Consider the following 20,527-nt stretch of genomic DNA (forward strand, 5'->3'; position numbering starts at 1 on the left):
GTGACTGTTTGTCGGGGACAGAAGGAACCTGTCCAAGGGACGTGGTGTGTGAAGGGCTGGCCTGTGACCAGCCTGGGTAACCACTTCAGCACCTCAAGCGGTCCCAGGGGCCCTCGGGGCACTGCTGTTTGATTGTGGGAGCTGTGTGATCCTACCATGGGAATGGAAGAAAGTGTGGGGGGGAACCTTTTCCAAGCCTTCAGCCCGCAAAATGACCACTTCCTCCCCTTTCCTTCCTGTGACTTAACTAGGCCACACCCTCTGCAAAACCAAGGGAGGTTAACATTTGCCTCCAGCCCTCACCTGCCCCCGCACCAGAGATGGCCCTGGGTGGGAAGGCCGGAATTCTTCTAGACCAGGCTTTGTGGCCGTCCCTCTGTAGATACGTGGGCCTATTTCCACTCCTGTGGACTCTGGTGCCCCCTCTGATGTGGGGCAAGAACTCTACCTCTAAGGATTGTTAAAGGCGCCAGTGGGGTGACAGGTGTGATTGCCTCAGACCGAACAGCCTAGTTTGTGTCCTCTGGGTGAGAAGAGGGCCTTCAGAAACAGGAACACAAGGTGGCCCACTGGGTCGGTGAGAGGAGGGGGCCCAGAGCAGATGGCCTGCCTAGGGGATGTCCAGGGGAGGGTGACCAAGGCTCTGCCTTGCCAGCGATTACCCATCACCGCTGGTAACGATCCTGCGTGGCCAGGCAGGATTCACGCTCATCTAACCCCCAGGACCTCTGTGCAGGTGCAGTGATGATTATAATGGTAACTGGAGGTATTGAGACCTTCCTGTGGGTAGGCCACGCAAGACTTCTGAGAGGTGGGTGCTTCCAGCTGCGTGGAGCACTGAAAGGGACTGAATGTGAGCCGGGAGATCAGAGAGCAAGGGGGCAGTAGTTAGGTGAGGGGCTTCACGGGAGGGCACCCCTGGGGGCAGGAATCCCTGGCACTGAGGCGCTTTCTGGCTCAGGTGTGAACGACTCTTCTTGAGACCCCTTTTGGGTGAAGTAAGGGCGGTTCCACCAGGACTCCAAGTGGTCACAGCATAAGGAAAGACGGGAGGGGAGATAGGGACCTCCTCCTCTTCCAAACTCCAGACCCGCGGGAGCTCCAGGCCAGCGTTCTCACACCTGGCGCATTGATTATGCTAATTTAAACCAGCCCCGTCTGCTCCCGCACGCCACGAGGCCCCCCCCTCGAGCGACCTATCGTGGTTTGAGGGCGGGGCTATGCTAATGAGCCGTCCTGGCCCCAAGGGCTGCGCGGGCAGCTGCACCTAGCCCAGGAGAGGCGGCGGCGGCGGCTATGGCCACGGCCGGAGCGCTGGCGGGTCTGGTCGCGGGCTTGCAGGGCCCGCGGGTCGTCCCCAGCCCGGATTCGGACTCAGACACAGACTCGGAGGACCCAAGTACCCGGCGCAGCGCAGGCGGGCTGCTCCGCTCGCAGGTCATCCACAGCGGTCACTTCATGGTGTCATCGCCGCACAGCGACTCGCTGACCCGGCGGCGCGACCAGGAGGGGCCCCTGGGGCTCGCCGACTTCGGGCCGCGCAGCATCGACCCCACACTCACCCGCCTCTTCGAGTGCATGAGCCTGGCCTACAGGTGAGGGGGGCTTCGGGGCCGACGACCTCAGCCCTCCATGACGGGACCGCGCGCTGGGGCCCCGGACACCCCACCCGGCCCCCCAGCCTTGGTCCCGGCTGCTCTCAGAGACTCCGGCCACATCCTGGATACCCTCCTCTCCCCAGCCCAGAGCGTCCTCTGACCCCGGCCCAGCCCACTGGCCCCCGACATGCTTGCGCGCCTCCTGGTTCCCATTCCTCACCACCAAGACCCCTTCCCTAAGGCTGGGATCTCCTGCCCTCCACCTCGACCTCCGTAGGCCCACCGCGGGCCTCTCTCCCCCGTCCCGACCCCTCTGCCCCCAAAGAATGCCCCCAGGGCATCCCTTGCGCTCCCAGGACCCTAGGCCATCCTAACATCCCCACCCTCCACTCCGGGGGCCACTCCACCGGACAACCTGCAGCCTTCCGCTCCCAACGCGGCAGTCCCCGCCCAGGCCCGCTCTATTCTTGCACCCTCGCGATTGCACCTCGCGCCCATGGGTGTCCCAATTCATAGCCAACATCGACTGAAACCCAGTCTCTCGTCCACCCTGCACCCCTCAATTGCCGAGACACCTGTTCTTGACCTGCTAGGTCGAGGGTGGCGGGAGGAGGGTGCCCGGCCGGCACCCAGAGGGGCGCAACTCTTAGTTTCCCAGTCGTGGTCCGGCAGGGGGTGTTGCAGGCCGCGCGGGGCTGGTCTCCGGGAGTCCTGGCCTCGCCCACCCGGGTCGCCACGCGAGGCTGAGCGCCTCATGTTGCCTGGGACCCCTGCTTGGCGCGTCGCAGAGCTCGCCGGCCGCGCCCGGCCCCAGCTCCACGCCTGTGTCCCAGGGGAGGGCGCGAACCGGGGTCCTGGCTCAGTGCCCCGGAGAGCAAAGTTCCCCGGAGCGGAGGGACCAGGATAAATTATCAACCGAGAACCGTAGGGGAGAAAGGGGGATCGGGCAGCCTTGATCTTTTCTCTGTGTAAATATTCCTCTTCCTCTGCGGCGGCTCCTCCTCTTCTGAGAACCGCTGGCTACAGACCTGCACTTGCTCTGACTGGGATCGAGAGCTGGGGTGGGGATTGGGGGGAGGGTGTTGCCCGCCCCCCACTGTGGCGCCCAGCCTCGACTCCATTGGCTGGACGCTTTGTAACCTTGGCCCAGGCGCTCTGGCCCCGGGCCCAGGTCGTGTTGCAATCTGATCATCCAGAGCACCAGACCTGTGTGGAAAGTTCAAATTCCCATCCCTTTCCTCCCTCCCCTCCTCAGAGATCAGGGGAACCTCCTGGGACAGGGCATCTAAGGTCATAGTACACCAGATTTGGGCACCCCTGCGCCCCAGACTCCCCCACGGCCCCCCTTTTCCCATCCATTCCCAACTTAAGCTTTCTGCTTTACATTACGCACTGCTCTGCCTGGGCTGGCTCATGCCCCTATCGCAGACCCCAGTGACCACGAGGGGAGGTTCAGGGGAAATGGTAAGGCAGGGGGCAGAGCACTCTCCAAGAACCGCCCACACTAGGAGGCTGGCTGGAAGCTGATGTGAACCCATTCAGGGGCAGCTGGGGTAGAGAGGGCTGGGCTTTCTCCCTAAACCCCCAGAACATTCAACCTCTGTGGCCTGCCCCGAGTGGGGTCCTAAGTGCCAGGGATGGTAGTGGCTCAGTATCAGAGGAGTCTTTGAGTTCCCCCAGAGAGGAAAAAACTGAGGCTCAGACTGGGACAGTGTTTTAGCCCTTAAAGACCCCTAACTGTAGGGGTTCCTTGGAGGGGAGAGGATTGTGGAAGCTGGGGTATCCCAAGAGAGTAAGGAGATGGGCAGGGACTGCAAGGCAAGGAGTCCAGCGGTGCCAGGAAGAACTGGCCAGCTTGACCCGGAGGACAGCCTGCAGACGTCTGGCCAGCTTTCACCCTCAGCAGGGCTGTATGGGCAGAGAGAGAACTGCTCCACCGGGAGGAGGCCCGTGTTCCATGGTTCTGTGGGTGGAACCCTCGGGGAGGCAGGATCTGGAAGTTCCAAGAAACACTTGTTCATGGTCAGAGCTGGCTAGCTATGGAAAGAATGGCCTCAGGAGTGAGGGGGAGAAAGCAGGACTCTAAGGAAATTTCCAGGGAAATTTCCACAAGGTAAATATGTGTGGGTGGGTGGGGCAGAGGGGGGTGTTCTGAGTTTTCTCCATTCCATCCCCAAGATTCCCAGAATTTCTATTGGTCATAAGAATCCCTTGAACCCTGGTCACAGGCTTTTGGCTCCAGGCTGGGCCCCTCTCCTCCCCTCCCAGCCAACAGGCCCAGCACAGACCAAATCCTTTCCTCCTGGGCGTGGATGTCACTGTCTCACCTCCCCCAGCCCTGCCTGGCCACAAACGCTGTGGCCTCAGCAGGGAAATGGAGGAGGGAGGGCAGGCAGGCTGGGGGTAGGACGCCGGGTGACCAGAGTGGGCTGGGAGGTTGCTGGGATACAGGCTGGGGCGACAAACTCAGGAGTCCCCCCAGGTGCCCCAGAAGAAGCTGGCCCAGGAGGTATCAGAGTGCCCCTACTCCACGTCTCCCTCCTAGACAGATGGTGTTTATCTGACTTAGGAGGGAAAGGGGCCAGCCAGCGGGCCTGGGTGCTTGGGCCATGTTCTCTATTTGGGTAATGAGGCCTGTTGTGCCTGGGGGTAGCAGTCCCCCCCCAACCCCAAAGCAAACACAGGAGCTTGGAGACCGGAGAGTAGAGGGGACCCAGTGACCCATGCACTCAAGGGGCTGCAGGAGCCAGACCGCCACCCACCTGCCCCTCACCCCCAGGAACTGGGAGAGGGCCCTGGAGAGAGCAGGCCTGGTGTTCTGAAAGACTAAGCCTTGGGGCCTCAGCCTTCCACGTGAGCAAGGGTTGGAGAAGCTGGGCCAGAGGGGACTCATGCATAACCCCAGCTTGTGAACCATGAGGAGCCAGGGAGGAGGGAAAAGGGAGGGACCAGCGGGGGTCTAAGACCCTGAACATCTTGGCCTCCTAGGTCAGCTCCCCGGGGGTGGCAGACTTGGCCTGTGCCCATCAGGACCCTGAGAGTCAAGCCCCTCACCTGGTAGAGCCCTTCCGTCTCATGGATTTGATTGACTACTAGGGTTAGAGTCAGGGTCAAGGTTAGGGTCAAGGTGCCCCCTGCCCATGACTGCACCATCCCAGCTGCCTTCCTTTGGGGGGGCCCTGGTAGCTATTGTGTCGCGCACACCCCTGGGAAGGGGCGCACCTTCAGGTCAGTCCAGATTGCCATCCTGGGATTCTGGGCTGTGCAGACACCAGAAGGGCAGTGAAAAGGCAGTGGCTGGCTGCTTGGAGGCTGCCTCTGGTGAAGAGGCTCCGTCTCTGCTCAGACAAACCTTACCCATCCCCTAGGCCTGAGGGGGCCAGTGAGACTGGTGGAGAAAAAGCCGCAGGTCCTGAGTGAGTCTCCATCATGTCATATGACCTTGGGCATGTCCCCTTCGTTTCTTTTTTTTTTTTTTTTTTTTTTTTTGCGGTGTGCGGGCCTCTCACTGTTGTGGCTTCTCCTGTTGCGGAGCACAGGCTCTGGACGCAGAGGCTCAGTGGCCATGGCTCACGGGCCCAGCCGCTCCACGGCATGTGGGATCTTCCCGGAGCAGGGCAGGAACCCGTGTCCCCCGCATTGGCAGGCGGACTCTCCACCACTGCGCCACCAGGGAAGCCCCACTTCGTTTCTTGACCCTCAGTTTTCTTAAGTAAGAAACAGACGAAACCCTCCTTAGCCAGCCTATGAGATAGACGCCTGGGAGGCCAATGGGCATTGTCTTTCTGACACCTGAGCTGACAAACAGATTTCAGCAGGTCTCACCAAAGAACACAGACGCCCCAAGTGGGGACCCGGGAGAGTATTTTAAAGGTCTGCCTCTCAGGGTAGGCGTTTCAGGCAGATTAGAGTGAGGGGCAGGATTTGGGAGGGGTGTCCCTCAGGTTGCCCACCATAGATGAGTGCCTCGTGCATGGGAAGAAAGCGGAGCCAGCCCCCTCCAACCATCCGCTTTCTCCACGCCCCTCCTGACCCAGCCCTCTCCCTCTGACAGTGGCAAGCTGGTTTCCCCCAAGTGGAAGAATTTCAAAGGCCTCAAGCTGCTGTGCCGGGACAAGATCCGCCTCAACAACGCCATCTGGAGGGCCTGGTATATCCAGTGTGAGTGGGCACCACAGGCCCCAGCAGGAGGGCTGACGAAGGGGCTGCCCCAGAAACCCCCGGGGCCCTCAGGGCCCCAGCATCAGGACCTCTCAACAGCTTCTAAACCCAGAGGGTGTTGGGGGATGTGTCCCAAAGGGCGCTCTCCACTGTGAAGTTGGACACAGCAGGGGTCACCCTGCAGAGGTCCTAAAGTGAGCCGAGATTTGGGGAACAGTTCAAGGCCCATTCTGCATCCCATCAGTGTGGCCAGGTACCTCCAACGCCAGGGTAGAGAGGGGCATTCAATACTATCCGGGCCAATCGCACCCCTTTGCAAAGGGGAAACTCAGATCCTGGTGGGTCTCCACCAGCCTTCCATTGACGTCCTTAGGTTCCCCACCGTGGAGATTTTGGGGGAGGGGGCCCAGAGAGGCCACGTGGAAGGGACTGTGGTCTTGGAGTCACCCAGAGCTGGTTTCCCACCCTATCTCTGCCCCTTGCTGGCTGTGTGACTGCAGGCAAGTTGTCTAAGCTCTCTGAACCCATTTTTTCATCTATAAAATGAGGCCAAGAGTCCCAACTTTGATGGCTGGCATGGGGATAACGGGTATGAACAGGCCTGGCACAAAGTTGGTGCTTAATAAAGGCTGGTTGAATCCGATGTACCCTTGAGGAGGTCACGGTCATTCATTTGGGGATACAAAACCCACTATGCCCTACGGCAGGGTAGCAGAGGCTGAGAGACCTGTGCTGGACCTTGTCCAGCTCAGTAAGGTCCTCCTGTAGGATCAAAGGCTGCGCTGAGCTGGGAACACACAGCGTAGGAGGGACCGCACGCGGTATTCTCTGTAGCGGCCCCACTGGATTCCATTCAAGCAGAGAAAAGAAGTGGGTTTTTTTGGTTTTGTTTGTTTTTGTTTTCTATTCATCTCTGTGCCCCGCCACTTTCCTAAATCATCTTATTTAAGGCTTCCTAGCAACCCTGGGAGATAGGTTTTATCACCCCCATTTTACGGACGAGCAAGTGACACCCAGAAGGCGAGTGACTTACTCAGGGTCACTGAGCATCAAAGGAGCAGAGCTATGACTGGCTGTGAGTTCAGGGCTCTCCGCCTCAGTGCAGCTCTCCTTCCACTGCTCCCAGCTGGCCGGCTTCCAGCCCTCGCCTGAGAATGTCAAGGACCGGCCCTGCCCAAACCAGGAAGCTGATAGGCCAGGGGGAGAAGGTGTCTCTGACTCCCTCACCCTTCTACCCCACCCCAAGTTTTCACCCTCTACCCTTTCCCCTCAAAGTTGGATGGGGTGCAGACCCTTCTCTCTGCAGAAGAAATTTCTGATGCCACCCAGGGGTCCTCCCCCAGCTTGTGGCACAAGTTGATGGAAGGACCCCAAGTTCTAAGTCAGAGGGGAGTTGAGTCAAGTTCTAGTACACCCTAGCTGTGTGACCTTGGGAAAGTCCCTAGCCTCCCCCAGTTGGTGCTTGCTCATCTGTAAAGTGGGACGCATAATAGATCCTATTGCTGAGGTTTGCTGTGAGTTTTCAGCGAGATAGATGGTCCATATCTCAGCACAGAGCCTGAAACACACAAGGGCTCCCTGAAGGTGAGCTGCTGGAATTTACTACTATTATTGTGATAATAGCAACAGCAGGCCTCTAACAAATGTCAGGACTCCTCCTCCCTGAACACGGAAGGTTTGAAGGGGGGCTTCAGGAAAGGGGGAGGAGTGGGATAGCTGGAGGGCTGCCTGGCTCCTCCCCCTCACACCCCCACCCTTTCGGCAGGCTCCTGGCCTCCAAGAGCCCTTCCTTTTCCACACTCCCAAGTCATCTTGATTTCCTCTGATATCCCAGAGCACCTCTCATGAGCTGACTCTCCACCTTGCTTTAGCTCGTGTGATGTGTGTGCTTTCCTTGTCTCTCCCACTAAGCTGGGAGGTTCATCCCCGATTCATTCACGGATCCCGTCCCAGCATCTGTCCCAGCATAGGTGCAAGGACCTAGGAGGCTGCGTGAATGGATGAACTTATCATTGTTAAACAAAGCATGTCCCAGCCCTAGGAAGCCACATGATCCCTGCCCTTCTGTCCAGAGCACAGGGTTGCCAAGTGGAGGAGGGCAGAGCCTGACCAGGCCTGCTCAGCGCTGACTCTCTGGGGGCCCTGGGCAAGCCCAGTCTTTCCTGGTGCTCATATCCTCAGCTAGGAAGCCAGGAACAGATACTCTGAGATCCTCCTTGCTCTAACCCCCAGGAGTCCACGCAGCCTGGACTGCTGTGTGCCAAGCTCTGTGCCAGATGTAAGGATTTGGGGCTAAAGGGCACAGCTTCTGCCTTCACTCCCAACGGAGAGGCCAGCATGTAGAGAAATGGCCAAGGCAGGGTGGAAAGTGAGGCACGTGGGACCATGGCGTTTCAGACAAGAACAGGGGCAGCCCTAGGCTATCCTGATGGGAGGGCAGACGTGATGAGGCAGGGAAGGGAAGGGGATTCCACGTGGAATAAAACCAGAGGGCTGTTGGGGGTCGGGGGTTAGGCTCTGGCTTCAAGGTGGGGCATATCAAGGTGATGGAAAGGCAGGAGGAGAAGCAGTGGGGCCAGTCCCAGAGGGCTTGGAAGCCAGGCTAAGGGGTGTGGGCTTTATCCTGGAGGTTCAGGGAGCCACGCAGGGGTTTAGGCCTGTACTGCCCTTTAGGAAGGATTGACTTGGCCACAGCAGGAAGATGAGCTGGAGAGCGTGAGGCTGGAGTCAGGGAGGTCTAGGTGAGAAATGACACCAGACCAGGGGGAACAGTGAGACTATGGAGGGGAGGGGACGGTGGAAGAAATGCCACACACCCTTGGGATTGAGAGGGTTAGTCCATGGATTAGATGGGGACACTGGGAGATGGTGGGGAGCTGGGAGACTGGGAGGCAATGTTGGCAGTCCAGAGGAGGCTTGGGCTTGGGAAGGAAGTTCCCAAACATCTGAGACTGATGTTTTGAGACATCCTAGTGGAGGTCCCCCAGGCAGCTGGAAGATGGATCTGAAACTGGAAAGGAGCAGGATGAGAGAGGTTAGGGGGAGTGGGCCTGGCAGAAGGGGCAGTGAAAAGTGGTCAGGGAGGTAGGAGAACAGAGGGGAGGTTCCCGGGGCTTAGGGAGGAGGAGGGTGCCCTGCAGCCGGGGTCTCGGAGGACGGGACTGGGGAGGGCCAGAGCCTTGAGTTCAGGAGCCGGGCCAGCGGGGTGGGTGTGCGGGCAGATGCTGAGGTACCGGAGGTGACAATGCAACTGGGAGGGCAGAGGTGGATGTGGTGAGTGACAGGTCTGCCAGAGTCTGGGAGGAAAGCAAGGGGGTGACAGGAAGAAATTTAGCCTGTTGGGAAGCAAAGGAAGGGGAAGGTTTGAGAGGTAAAGGAGAGCCTGGAATTTGTTTGTAGGCCAAAAAGGAGCCTGGAGAGAGATCAGGGTTGAAGACAGGGATGGGAGTGGAGGAGGCAGAGAGAGGACTCAGGCAGGTGGCCTGAAGTGGGCCAGCGGTGGTTCTCTGAGATGGCCTTGGGCATCCTGGAGCAGGGGACCAGGGCTCTGGACGTCTAGCCCGCCAGCCTGACCAGGACATTCTTGGGGCAATTAACTTCGTGTGGCCCAACGATCCCGTTCAGCAAGCGTTGCCTGCACACCTACTAGGCTCCCAAGGGGGCAGAGTGGGTGGGGAGGTTTGTTTTACAGGGTCGCATAGAAGAGGGAGATCTGGGAGAGCTAGAGCAGGCGGCAAGGCTTCCTGGAGGAGGTGGCGCTTAATCAGAGCATGGAAGGCCAGGCTGGATTTCATAGTGTGGCACTTGAGTCCCAGTCCCCTTGGAGTGGGAGATGAGGGAGCTGGACACCCCTGACCTGGCGCCCTTCTCTCAGATGTGGAGCGGAGGAAGAGCCCCGTGTGTGGCTTCGTGACCCCCCTGCAGGGGCCTGAGGCTGATGAGCACCGGAAACCGGAGGTAGCTGAGACCACGGGACCAACCACCTGCCGCCCCACCAAGCCGGGGCCCTCCTGCCCATCACTCCTCATGCTGAGCGGGAGGGGCTGGCCCAGAGGGAGACTGGGTGAGGGATGGGGTCAGTGCCACCCCTCGCACTGAGTCCCCTATCGGGCCCTCCTCAGGCCGTCGTCTTGGAGGGGAATTATTGGAAGCGGCGCATCGAGGTGGTGATGCGCGAGTACCATAAGTGGCGCATCTACTACAAGAAGCGGGTCAGTGGGGGCCCCTTTCCCCTGCGACTTCTGGCCACGGCCTCTCATGCAAAAGCCCCGGAGGGCTTCCCCCCAATCCCAACCCCGACCCTGTCCTCCATTAAGACCCAGGCCGACAGCGCCACCTAGTGGCCACAGGGCCTCCTCGCAACCTCCTTACCTCCCAGGGCCAAAGAGCTTCCGAGGGGAAGTGAGGGATCCGGTTGGTCTGGGGGAGCTAGTGAGTACGGGAGGCCTTGGCGGGGAGCGATGGAGGAGCGGAAAGGGATCCAGTGTCCACCTTTGTGTGTTCCTGCAGCTCCGTAAGTCCAGCAGGGAAGGGGGTCTCCTGGCCCCAAAGCAGGTGGGTGCTCCCTGGACCCAGAGAATGGATGCTTCCCTCTGGGTGGGCGAGGCAGTGGGGGGGGGGGTGAGGGTGAGTGGAGTGGGTGTGGCCGCTGTCCTCTGGTTGGTTAATTGAGCTTTTCTCCTCTTGGGACGGGCAGCATTGGAGCGCAGTGGTGGGAGGACCCCCAAACCTTCTGGTTCACTAAGCAAGTGGTGGGGAAGTATGGGGGAACAGAGGGCTCTAAGAACTGGGGACCCAGGTAGGGAAAAGTGTAGGGGCAGGAAGGGACCCTCATCTCTTCAGCAGGCCATCCCAGCCTCTGTCCCCGGAGGAGTTGTTGGAGGCCAGTGGGGTGACTGTAGCCTTTCAGGCAGCAAGCTGGGTCCACCGGCGAGAGGAGAGGAGGGGCTGTGTGCAGAGAGGCCCTCTGGATGGCTGACCACTTCACCCCACAGGCAGGGGGCGGTGGGAGACGCCTGTGTCTCCAGACTGGGAAGGAGTAGGGCAGTGGAGCCCACCTGGGGCTGCTGACAGCTCTGTCTCCTCAGGTGGAAGGGGGGTGGCAGCCACCGGAGCGATGGTGCGAGCAGCTCTTCTCCAGTGTGGTGCCCGCGCTGCTGGCAGGCCCAGAGGAGGAGACTGGCGGGCGGCAGCTTCTGGATCTCGATTGCTTCCTGTCCGACATCTCCGACACACTCTTCACCATGACTCAGCCCGGCCCTACACCCCTGCAGCTGCCCTCCGAGGACGGTGAGGGGCTGCGCCAGGACAGGGAGGCCTGAGGGGATCCAGGCAGCCAAGGGAGGATGGCCGGGCATGGGTGCCCCCACTCCGCCCTGCCTGATGCTGCTGACGTCACCACTGCCCCCTCCAGCCTATGTCGGCAACGCGGACATGATCCAGCCGGACCTGACGCCTCTGCAGCCCAGCCTGGATGACTTCATGGAGATCTCAGGTGGGGCAGGCCCCTCCCCCTGGGTGAGTGGATGGTCAGGGTCAGTGGGAGCAAAGCCGCAGTACACCTGAGGCCTCAGGCCAGTCCCAGGCCCCTCTGGGAGGGCGGGTGATCTGGGTGATTTCTGAGGGATCTTCCTGGTCTCCCTTTGTCTGGCCTTGGGATATGCAGGTGCTGTGGCCTCAGGTGAGAGCCAGCCAGACAGGGGACCTAGCAGGGGACAGGGGACCAGGAGCATTGAAGCTGCAGGCTCTGGGGAGTTCCCAGGAGAGCAGTAGATGCTGGGACTCTCTCAGGGGAGAGAGGGACTTTGATGGCTCTCCTTTGTTTGAGTCTATTTATTAGTATTTATATAATTCATTAAAAACACTATTTATTAAAGAACATTTCAAGCATACACACAGGTAGGGAGAGAGAGTAGTTCACTGACCCTCATGGAATCCTCACCAGCGTCAACATTTATCAACTCTTGGCCGTTCTTATTTCATCTAGACCTCACCCAATTCTCCCCTCCTCTGCTATTTTTAAGAAAATCCCAGGAATCATATCTTATAAAGCATTCTTTAAAGTAGCCCTTGGCCCTGGCTCCCTCTCCTGAACCCCCGGGCCACCAGTCACTGGTTTCTCATGTCCTCCAGAGATGTCACATCTATATAGCACATGTGGGCAAATGTCTCTTTTTGTCTCTGTAGCAGCCTGTGTCCCGCATTGCTTTTCTTCGCTTAGCTGTCGACCTTGGAGACTGCTGCAGATAGTCACACACTTAGGGGGCTCCGGAGCCGTGCTGGGGGTCAGACATGGAGGCTGAGCCTGTCTCAGCCGAGACCTCTGGTGCAGAAAGGGGGTTCCTGGGATAAAGACTTGCATTGGGTGACCCCTCCACTCCTTCCTGACTGGCAGGGTCCTGGGCCTGTCAGTTAAGAGGTGGAGGCCTATGGGGCGGGGACGAGGGAATGAGGAACCACCCCCATGCCTGCCTGGGTGGGGGCTGGGGGCTGGGGGACAGCAGTGTTGATGGCAGTGCCCTGGGAGCAGACCAGCCTGGGAGGGCAGCAGCCCCATCTGGGCACACAGACCCCTGCCGCAGGTAGGAGCCCAGCCGCTCCCCCCCAAACCCGGGTTCTGGGCAAAACTTGACCGACCAGGGCTGGAAAGCGACTTCTCTCAGCGCAGGGTGGCTGCCAGAGTAGGGGCCAGCGAGGGCAACCTACGGTAGGGGGTGTGGGTCACACAGGGGAAGGGGCTAGTGTGGCCCCCTTAAGCGCCCGTGACCTGGGAGGGCAGGGAGCACCAGGGCCGTCAGGGCTGCCGCTTGGTCCCCAAGAGCTCCTCACTTGAGAGGAAACCTAGTGAGGGGGCCATAACTCTGTGGAGGGAGGGGGCCTGGTGGAGGGGGCTCGGGGAGAGGCTGGGTGAGGGCCACTCCGGGAAGCGTGGGGTCGGGGAGGGGCTCAGCCAGGGGGTGGCAGGTCAGTGGGGGGACAGGGTGGGCGGGCTCTGCGGGTGGCTGGGACTAGGAAGTGCCTTCTGCCGACGTGGGGTGGGGACACGCCATGGTAAGGGGCCGTGGTGACTCAGGCTGGGCTGGGCTTGCTGCTCTGTGAGCCCTGCCGGGTTCTGGGGAGTGGGCGGCACGGTGAACAGGAGATGCTCTCTGGCCCTGAGCATCCTGGGGCTACATGATGAGGCCCGTGGTCCCTGGGGGCTGGGGCTGGAGGATCGGTGGCCTCTCACCCTCTACCACCCAGTCCTCCTGTTGAAGGGAAGCAGGAGGACAGCAAGAAGCTCCCTTCTGACCTTGTGGCCGAGAAAGACACACAGACACACACAGAGGTGGGCACAGGGCAGACCTGTACATACCGAGCACCTCACACCGGGGCAGGTGCACACGGACTCAGACAGAGCTCCAGACAGCGGGACCGACACACAGGGAGGCAGACAGACAGGTGCTACATGAGACTGACACACGCAGAGCCGGCCATCCAGCAACACACGGGCCCCCAGTCACGTGAGATGCACAAATAAGACCCAGTCAGGCTCGAGGTTTGATGCTGGTTTATCCCACTCCTGAGTTTCCTTCAAGGGGGCCCCCGGGAGAAAGACCTGACCACCTGTCTTGGCCAGGGGGCTGGGGTCCATCCAAGGCCGGTGGGGTCGCGTCTGACCAGACCAGGAGGCCTTGGGAGCTGGCGCAGACAGGAGGCTGCTCAGGGTCAGAGAAAGGTGCCCGGAAGGGAGCGGGCAGGCGGGCGGCGCCCCGGCCCGGGATGTGGTTAGGCCACAGGCAGCTGCTTCCCAAAACCAGAATAGCCTGGGGCTTACACAACCCGCACCTCAATCTGGCTGCCCCGCTCCCTGGCAGCTCTTCCAGGCCTTCCAGCACCCCCTCACTCCTGCCCGCACTCTGAGCCCACCCTCTGACCCCTGCTCTGACCCCCCTTCGTCCCTTCACCCACACTCCTGAGCTCTGTCCTTGTAGCTCTACCCATTGACCTTCCAACAAACCCAAATTGTCCCAGACCCACTGACCTTCTGACCCCTCTCACCCCTAATTCACTCCGTGAACTCCTGACCCCACGATGTCCTTCCCCATCCTAGACCTCCTCCCCTTGGACCCCACCATTTCCCTCCCCGGTAGTGTGTAGTACCACCCCTCCCCACCACGTCCCCAGCAGAGCTGGTAACAGAAGCAGACAAGGCCGGGGAGGGGGGAGGGGGTGCCTCTGGAGCCAGTTTTGGGGCTCGGTGGGAGGGCTGCTTCCTGGAGTGTTCCACTGACACCCCCACACATTCCCCTGCTGTCTCCCACTCAGGCCCATCCCACCAGAGCCTCTGCCGTGGCTTCCCCTGAGTGAGACAGAAACTCTCCCAGTTTCACAATCTCCTGTGGAAGGCCCCCCCTCCCTCGCCGGCCCCCACCCCACTGCCAGCCCAGCCTGGGGACAGGGCCAGCCCGCTGCTTCCAGCCGCGGCCTTAGCCCTGACAGCTGCCACCCTGTGTGTCTGAATTACAGATTTCTTCACCAACTACCGCCCCCCACAGACGCCTGCACCTTCAAGCTTCCTGGAGCCCCCCAGCTTCGGCCCCATGGCTGACCCGGTCCTCAGCAGTGGGATCCTGGGCTCGGAGGTGCCCTCTGCCTGCTCGGGCATGACCCACCTCTCGGGACATAACCGCCTGCAGGTGAGCTCACCCTGCCCAGCTCACCTGCCCACACCCCGCAGGTGTTCAGGGTACCTCCTGAGTATGCGCAGTCCATCGAGAGAGACTGGAGGGGGAGAAAGACCCCATCTGTGCCCTCCAGGAGGGCACCGTTCAGCTGGAGAGGAAAGACCCTCACGAAGCAGAACTGACAAGATGGTTGGGGGGACGGGAAGCCTGAGGACAGAGGAGCGTGGAGCCGGGCTGCTTGTGGAAGACTTCCCGGAAGAGGGGGGAGTTCTGGGCCTTAGTGAATGACTTGGGTTTGGGCAGAAGAAGAGACCAGTAGAGGGGAGGAGAAGCAGGAACGGAAGCATGGAGGCCGAAGCTGAGCGTGTGCATTTAGGAAGCAGTGACTCTGTCATTTTGGTTCAGGAACTCCCAGGCCCACTTCAGATGTTGCCCGCATGATGCTAGGATAGCTGCCTTTTCCCTCCGGATCAGACTTCCCAGGCACTAGCATAGTTCGTTGTTTGAGAGGTCTCTCTCCTTGACTAGACTGCGAGCTCCTTGCTGGACGGGCTATGCTTTACTCACCGCTGCATCTTCTCATACTTAGCACAGTTCAAGCACATTCACGGCACTGGGTAAATGGTTGCCCAATGAGTGAGCAAGTGAGTGAATGGATGAGTGTGTGGATGGATGGGTGTGTTGGAGAATAGATCGCTGGGTTGTAGATGGGGGTAGATGCTTACATGGTTGGTATGTATATATATAGGTAGGTGAGTGGTTGGTGGGATGGATGGGCTGGTGGATGAATTTGTAAATGAGTAAGTAGTTTTGTGGATCAGTAAATGCGCTGGTGGATGGTTGTGCGGCTGGTGAGTATACAGATGGTGGATAAGTGGACGGACTATGGATGGGTTGGTGGGTGAGTGAAGGAAGTATAGGTGGTTGGATGGATTGGTGAATGGGTTAATACCTGGTCGGCTGGTAGAAATATAGGTAGATGAGCTAGCTCGTAGATGAGAGAATAGGTAGGTGAATGGATGGATATGGATGGATGGATGGATGGATGGATATGGATGGATATGGATGGATGGATGCATGGATGGATATGGATGGATGGATGGATGGATGGATGGATGTGGATGGACGGATGGATGGATGGATATGGATGGATGGATGGATGGATGGATATGGATGGATATGGATGGATGGATGGATGGATGGATGGATGGATGGATAGATGGATGGATGGATGGGTAGCTAAGTTATTTGGTGAATGAATGGGCAGGCAGGAAGATTGATGGTCTTCCTCATGCCTAATTTGTGCATAAATGGGTTCCACTCTTTCCCCTCATGAGATTATAATTTTCCTGGGGTGTGTGTCTGAGGCCAGGGACCATTTCTGCCAACTCTCCCAGTGCCCCAGTCCAGAGCTCAGCCAGGGCAAGAGGCTGCCTGGGAGGCCTCAAAAAGGCTAGGTCTCTCCCCTGCTCTCTGTCCCCCAACCAGGCTCGGAGCAGCTGTCCTGGCCCTCTGGACTCCAATGCCTTCCTGAGCTCTGATTTCCTCCTTCCTGAAGACCCCAAGCCCAAGCTCCCACCCACTCCCGCACGCCCACCCCTCCTCCAATACCCCAGCCCTGCCAAGGGGCTTGGCCTGGAGCCCTGTGCCCCACCCCCTTTCCCTCCCATGGCTCCGCTGCCTGCTGTGCTGCAGGAAGAGCCTCTCTTCTCTCCCCGATTCTCTTTCCCTCCTGTCCCTCCAGCCCCGGGAGTGTCCCCGCCCTCTGCTCCCACAGCCTTCGCACCCACCCCCACGCTGGGTCCAGGCCCTGCCCCCGCCCCCTTCTCCATAGACCTTCTACCCTCGGGGTATTCGGAGCCCCCATTGGGGCCTCACTGCACCGTGCCCCAAGGCACGCGGCCCAGAGGCAAGCCCCCTACCCAGTCCCCCAGGGGGCGGAGGCCCAGCCCCCCCACCTTGGCCCCTGCCACCGCCGGGGGCAACAACCCCTGCCTCGCACAGCTGCTCACAGCAGGTGAGCTGGGAAGGGGACCTGGAGACCGGATGCGGGAGCAGGGAGCCTGTGGGCTTAGAGGGTGGAGGCTAAGGGGCAGGCTCAGCCGGAGGGCAGGGTGACGAGGAATGAGGGACCTGGGCCCTGAGCCCCAAAGCGGTGTGGGCAGTGAGGAGGGGAGGGACGGGGTCTTGGGAGATGATGGGATGGGGGCCCCAGCAGCCCTCACAGTTCTGTCTGTGCACAGCCAAGCCTGAGCAAGCCCTGGAGCCTGAGCTTGTGTCCAGCGCCCTCCTCCGGTCCCCAGGGTCCCCGGTAAGACGGCGGGCACTGGGAGGTGGCGGTGAGCCCCGGCTTCACCCCAACTCTCTGCCCTTCTCCACCCCAGCAGGAGATAGCCCCCGAGCTCCCCTGCACCTTCTTCCCCCCGACCCCGGCCCCTACACCGCCCCGAGCTCCTCCGGGCCCAGCCACACTGGCCCCACCCAGGGCCTTGATTGTCCCCAAAGCGGAGCGGCTCTCGCCCCCAGCACCCAGCGGTAAAGAGGGGTTGCAGGGATGGGGAGCTCTGCGGGAGGGAGGGAGCGAGGGGAAGGAAGAAGGGGGGACTACATCCGGGGCCAGGATGAGAGGGACAGGGCAACGGGACCCTCTCCCCTGTGTTGGTCTGTCTGTGCGTCTGTCTGTCTCTGACACAGGTGGTGAGCGGCGGCTGTCTGGGGAGCTCAACTCCCTGCCGGGCCCGGGGAATCTGAGCATGTGCATCTCTTCCCCTCAACGCATCCTAAGCCGGGGCCACCCGGACAACAAGGTGGCACCATTTCTCACCCTAAGGTCTGTGGGCTCCCCCCAGGCCCTGCCACACCCCCCTCCTAGGCTCACCCCACTTTCTGCCCCCTCAGACCGAAAACCGGCGCATCACACACATCTCCGCGGAGCAGAAGCGGCGCTTCAACATCAAGCTGGGGTTTGACACTCTGCACGGGTTGGTGAGCTCGCTCAGCACCCAGCCCAACCTCAAGGTGCGTCTCCAGCCCAGGCTGGCACCCCCCGAGCCGCAGGGCCCTCCACACACCCGGTTGCCTCCTCCCATCCCAGTGCCTCAGTGGGTCCCAGGGCGGCGGAACCCCAGTCCCTGAGCCCAGCCCTGCGGTGCTGCCGCAGATGAGCAAAGCCACCACGCTGCAGAAGACGGCCGAGTACATTGCCATGCTGCAGCAGGAGCGGGCCGCCAAGCAGGAGGAGGCCCAGCAGCTCCGGGACCAGATCGAGGAGCTCAATGCCGCCATCAGGTGGGTGGGGGGGGCCCCGCAGGCGCTGGGCCGGGGGGCCTGCTGCCTGACTCCCCGCCCTGACCTGCCCCCTGCCCCCAGCCTGTGCCAGCAGCAGCTGCCTGCTACGGGAGTGCCCATCACACACCAGCGGTTTGACCAAATGCGAGACATGTTCGATGACTATGTCCGGACCCGCACGCTGCATAACTGGAAGTTCTGGGTAGTATCCTCACTTGGCCAGTGGCGGGGTGAGCGCTACAGCCGGACCAGGCTGGGCCCGACACACAGGCTCCGCTCCCCGGGCCAGGCAGGGTCTCAGAGCTGAGCCCAGAGGAAAGGGCTCCGATTCTACCCCCTCCTTCAAGGCCCCTGGCATCTTGGCCAGCAGCATTACCCAGTGATGGACTGGGAGCAGAGGGAAACTGAGAGGGGGAGCCCTCTGGGTGAGGGGACCACAGCCCTGCCCTCAGAAAGTCCCAGGGGCAGTTTGGGAGAACCTAAACTTGGAGTAACATGACTGGGGTGGGCCTGTGGGAAGACATAGAATCTCTCACTCCCTTACCCGGTCAAGCCCTTGGCTGAGCCAGGGCAGGAAGCCCAGGGATGGGGGATAGTCCAGCCCAGAAGGAAGGTCCTGGAGGAGCTGGGGGAAGGGCCTGAGAGCCAGAGAGCTGGGAGGGCCTTAGTGTATGGGAGGGCGGCTACAGGAGGAGTCCTTAGGGTTCAGGGCTGGACAGTGGCCAGATGTCAGGGCTACATGTGAAATGGGTGAGGGTACCAGCTGGATGACAGAACTGCTCCTTGACCTGGGTCCAGTTCAGCATCCTCATCCGGCCTCTGTTCGAGTCCTTCAATGGGATGGTGTCTACGGCAAGCCTGCAGAGCCTCCGCCAGACCTCACTGGCCTGGCTGGACCAGTACTGCTCCCTGCCTGCTCTCCGACCAAGTGCGTGAGCCACCTGCCTGCTCAGCAGAGTGTCCAAGCCTCAGGGCAGGGGGTTCCATCCTACTCAGACCCCAGGTCCAGCCTGTCTTCACTGTAGCCTAGGGTTTTGTCCATCCCCACCATGCCCAGATGGGCCACCAGGACAGCTGCAGACAGAGATCCTAGGAGGGGCTGACTGACAGTCTTGCTAACTAGTACCTCCCCCGATCCCTTTGTCTTCAGCATCCAAGGGTAGGGCCCTGACCCCAGAAAGTGTCTCTCCCTCTCTCTCCCTTTTCGCAGCTGTTCTGAACTCCCTACGCCAGCTGAGTACATCTACCAGTATCCTGACGGACCCGGACTGTATACCCGAGCAAGCCACACGGGCAGTCACAGAGGGCACCCTTGGCAAATCTTTATAGTGCTGGCCGGACCGTGCTGCTCACTCAGCTGCCCTGGGTCTGCCCTCCCTGGGCGCTCTCCTCCTGCTCCGGGTCCTGACTGTCAGGCAGGGTTTCTTCTGATCTCCTGGGAGCCAAGAACTGAGTTCCAGTCCCTGCTCTACTATAGCAACAATGCTGTGACCTGGCGAGCTCATCCTCCCTCTTTGGACCTCCATTTTCCAGTCTGCAAAATGGGAACGGGGAAGCTTCAAGTAGCAGAGGATCCAAGGCCTTAGCAGCTGTGGCGCTTGGGGGCCTAAGCTGGCAACTCAGGGAGTTTGAAAGAGGGAAGGGGACGATGCTTCCTTGTCACTCCCACCTGCTCCCCCCACAGGTCAGGCACAGGCCTCTGTTTCTAAGCCGGGAAGGAGAAATGGAGGTTCCTTCTCTCTGCTCCTCCACTGGTAGCCTGGAGGGACTGCAGGATGGCATCCCTGAGTGAGGCCAGGAAGGTCTGATCCCAGAAGAGAGAAGGGCAGGGGGTGGCCAAGCCAGGGGAGGCCTCTGGTACGTGTGTGGATGAGTGTGTGTGGATTTTGTAAAGAATTCTTGACCAATAAAAACAGAAACTGTCAGGGACTGTCAGAGTTTCTCGCTCTGGGATGGAAAGAGAGTGGTTTGCAGTGGGAGGTGGCCTTGTAGAGGGCCTCACTGGCCATGAAGGGACCTTAGCTTGTTCTCTGAGCTGGAAGCTCCTGGAGGGTTTTGAGTGGAGGTGAAAGAAGATCAGACAGAGTTTCTTAACAGGATCCCTCTGGGGGCTGAGTTGTGAATAGGCCACAGGGAGTCAAGGGAGAGATGACAGACAGACACTCAGCCTGGAAGTCCTCTATGGCCAGGGCAAGGTTCAGAGAGGCTCACCACCTTCCACGCTGGAGGAAGGCAGAGCCGGGACCCCAGAGTGGAAGTGACAGGGCCTTCCAGCTGAACCATCCAGAAGGAGAACGTTGCCTTAGGGGGTAGTGACGGCCTCACTGTGTGAGATGTGCGAGCAGAGGGTGGGTGGCCACCGGGTCGGGATGTCTTAGAAGGAACCGATACTGCAGATTGGAAGTTGGGGTAAATGGCCCCAATACTTTGTCGATCCTTTTACTGATCCTTTTTTTAATTTTCTTTTTTGGCTGCACCGCTCGGCTTGTGGGATCTTAGTTCCCCGACCAGGAATTGAACCCGTGCCCCCTGCAGTGAAAGTGCCAAGTCCTAACCACTGGACCGCTGGAGAATTCCCTTTCATGGATTCATTTAACAAATATTTCCTGAGGGCCTACCACAGACCAAGCTATGGTCTTGGCCCTGGGGAATCTGTTCACCACTGCACCCCTCTCCTCGTGGAGCTTACATTCAGGCCTGGCGAGTCTGAACCCTCTCACGTGCTCAGAAACCTCTGGAGATGTTTGGGGAGACATTTGCAGGCTAGAAACAGGAGCCGGTCTTCTGGGGGCTTGGACTTTCCCTCAGTCATGT

At 60.0% G+C, this 20,527-nt stretch overlaps 1 protein-coding gene across 8 annotated transcripts in view; it reads left to right on the forward strand.

Moving 5' to 3' along the window:
• The window catches only part of MLXIPL (MLX interacting protein like), a 47,285-nt gene extending 27,144 nt beyond the window's left edge, over positions 1–20,141 (forward strand). For 2 of the 8 annotated variants that reach the window (XM_059037226.2, XM_067012334.1), the window contains exons 2-16: positions 9,634–9,716; positions 9,881–9,970; positions 10,269–10,313; positions 10,847–11,048; positions 11,173–11,253; positions 14,268–14,437; positions 15,914–16,442; positions 16,669–16,736; positions 16,810–16,960; positions 17,120–17,232; positions 17,324–17,443; positions 17,586–17,713; positions 17,795–17,918; positions 18,512–18,641; positions 18,924–20,141. In XM_059037226.2, the coding sequence (XP_058893209.1) occupies positions 9,634–9,716; positions 9,881–9,970; positions 10,269–10,313; positions 10,847–11,048; positions 11,173–11,253; positions 14,268–14,437; positions 15,914–16,442; positions 16,669–16,736; positions 16,810–16,960; positions 17,120–17,232; positions 17,324–17,443; positions 17,586–17,713; positions 17,795–17,918; positions 18,512–18,641; positions 18,924–19,042 (2,153 nt within the window). In that variant the 3' untranslated portion in view covers positions 19,043–20,141. Of the gene's footprint in view, positions 1–1,250; positions 1,596–5,652; positions 5,760–9,633; positions 9,717–9,880; positions 9,971–10,268; positions 10,314–10,846; positions 11,049–11,172; positions 11,254–14,267; positions 14,438–15,913; positions 16,443–16,668; positions 16,737–16,809; positions 17,233–17,323; positions 17,444–17,585; positions 17,714–17,794; positions 17,919–18,511; positions 18,642–18,923 lie in introns of those variants that run through there. The other 6 variants (XM_059037225.2, XM_067012331.1, XM_067012335.1 and 3 more) reach the window with 6 other exon arrangements.
• The last annotated feature ends 386 nt before the right edge of the window (positions 20,142–20,527 follow it).

This window comes from Kogia breviceps, chromosome 14, assembly GCF_026419965.1.
Source record: "Kogia breviceps isolate mKogBre1 chromosome 14, mKogBre1 haplotype 1, whole genome shotgun sequence".
NCBI lineage: Eukaryota > Metazoa > Chordata > Mammalia > Artiodactyla > Physeteridae > Kogia > Kogia breviceps.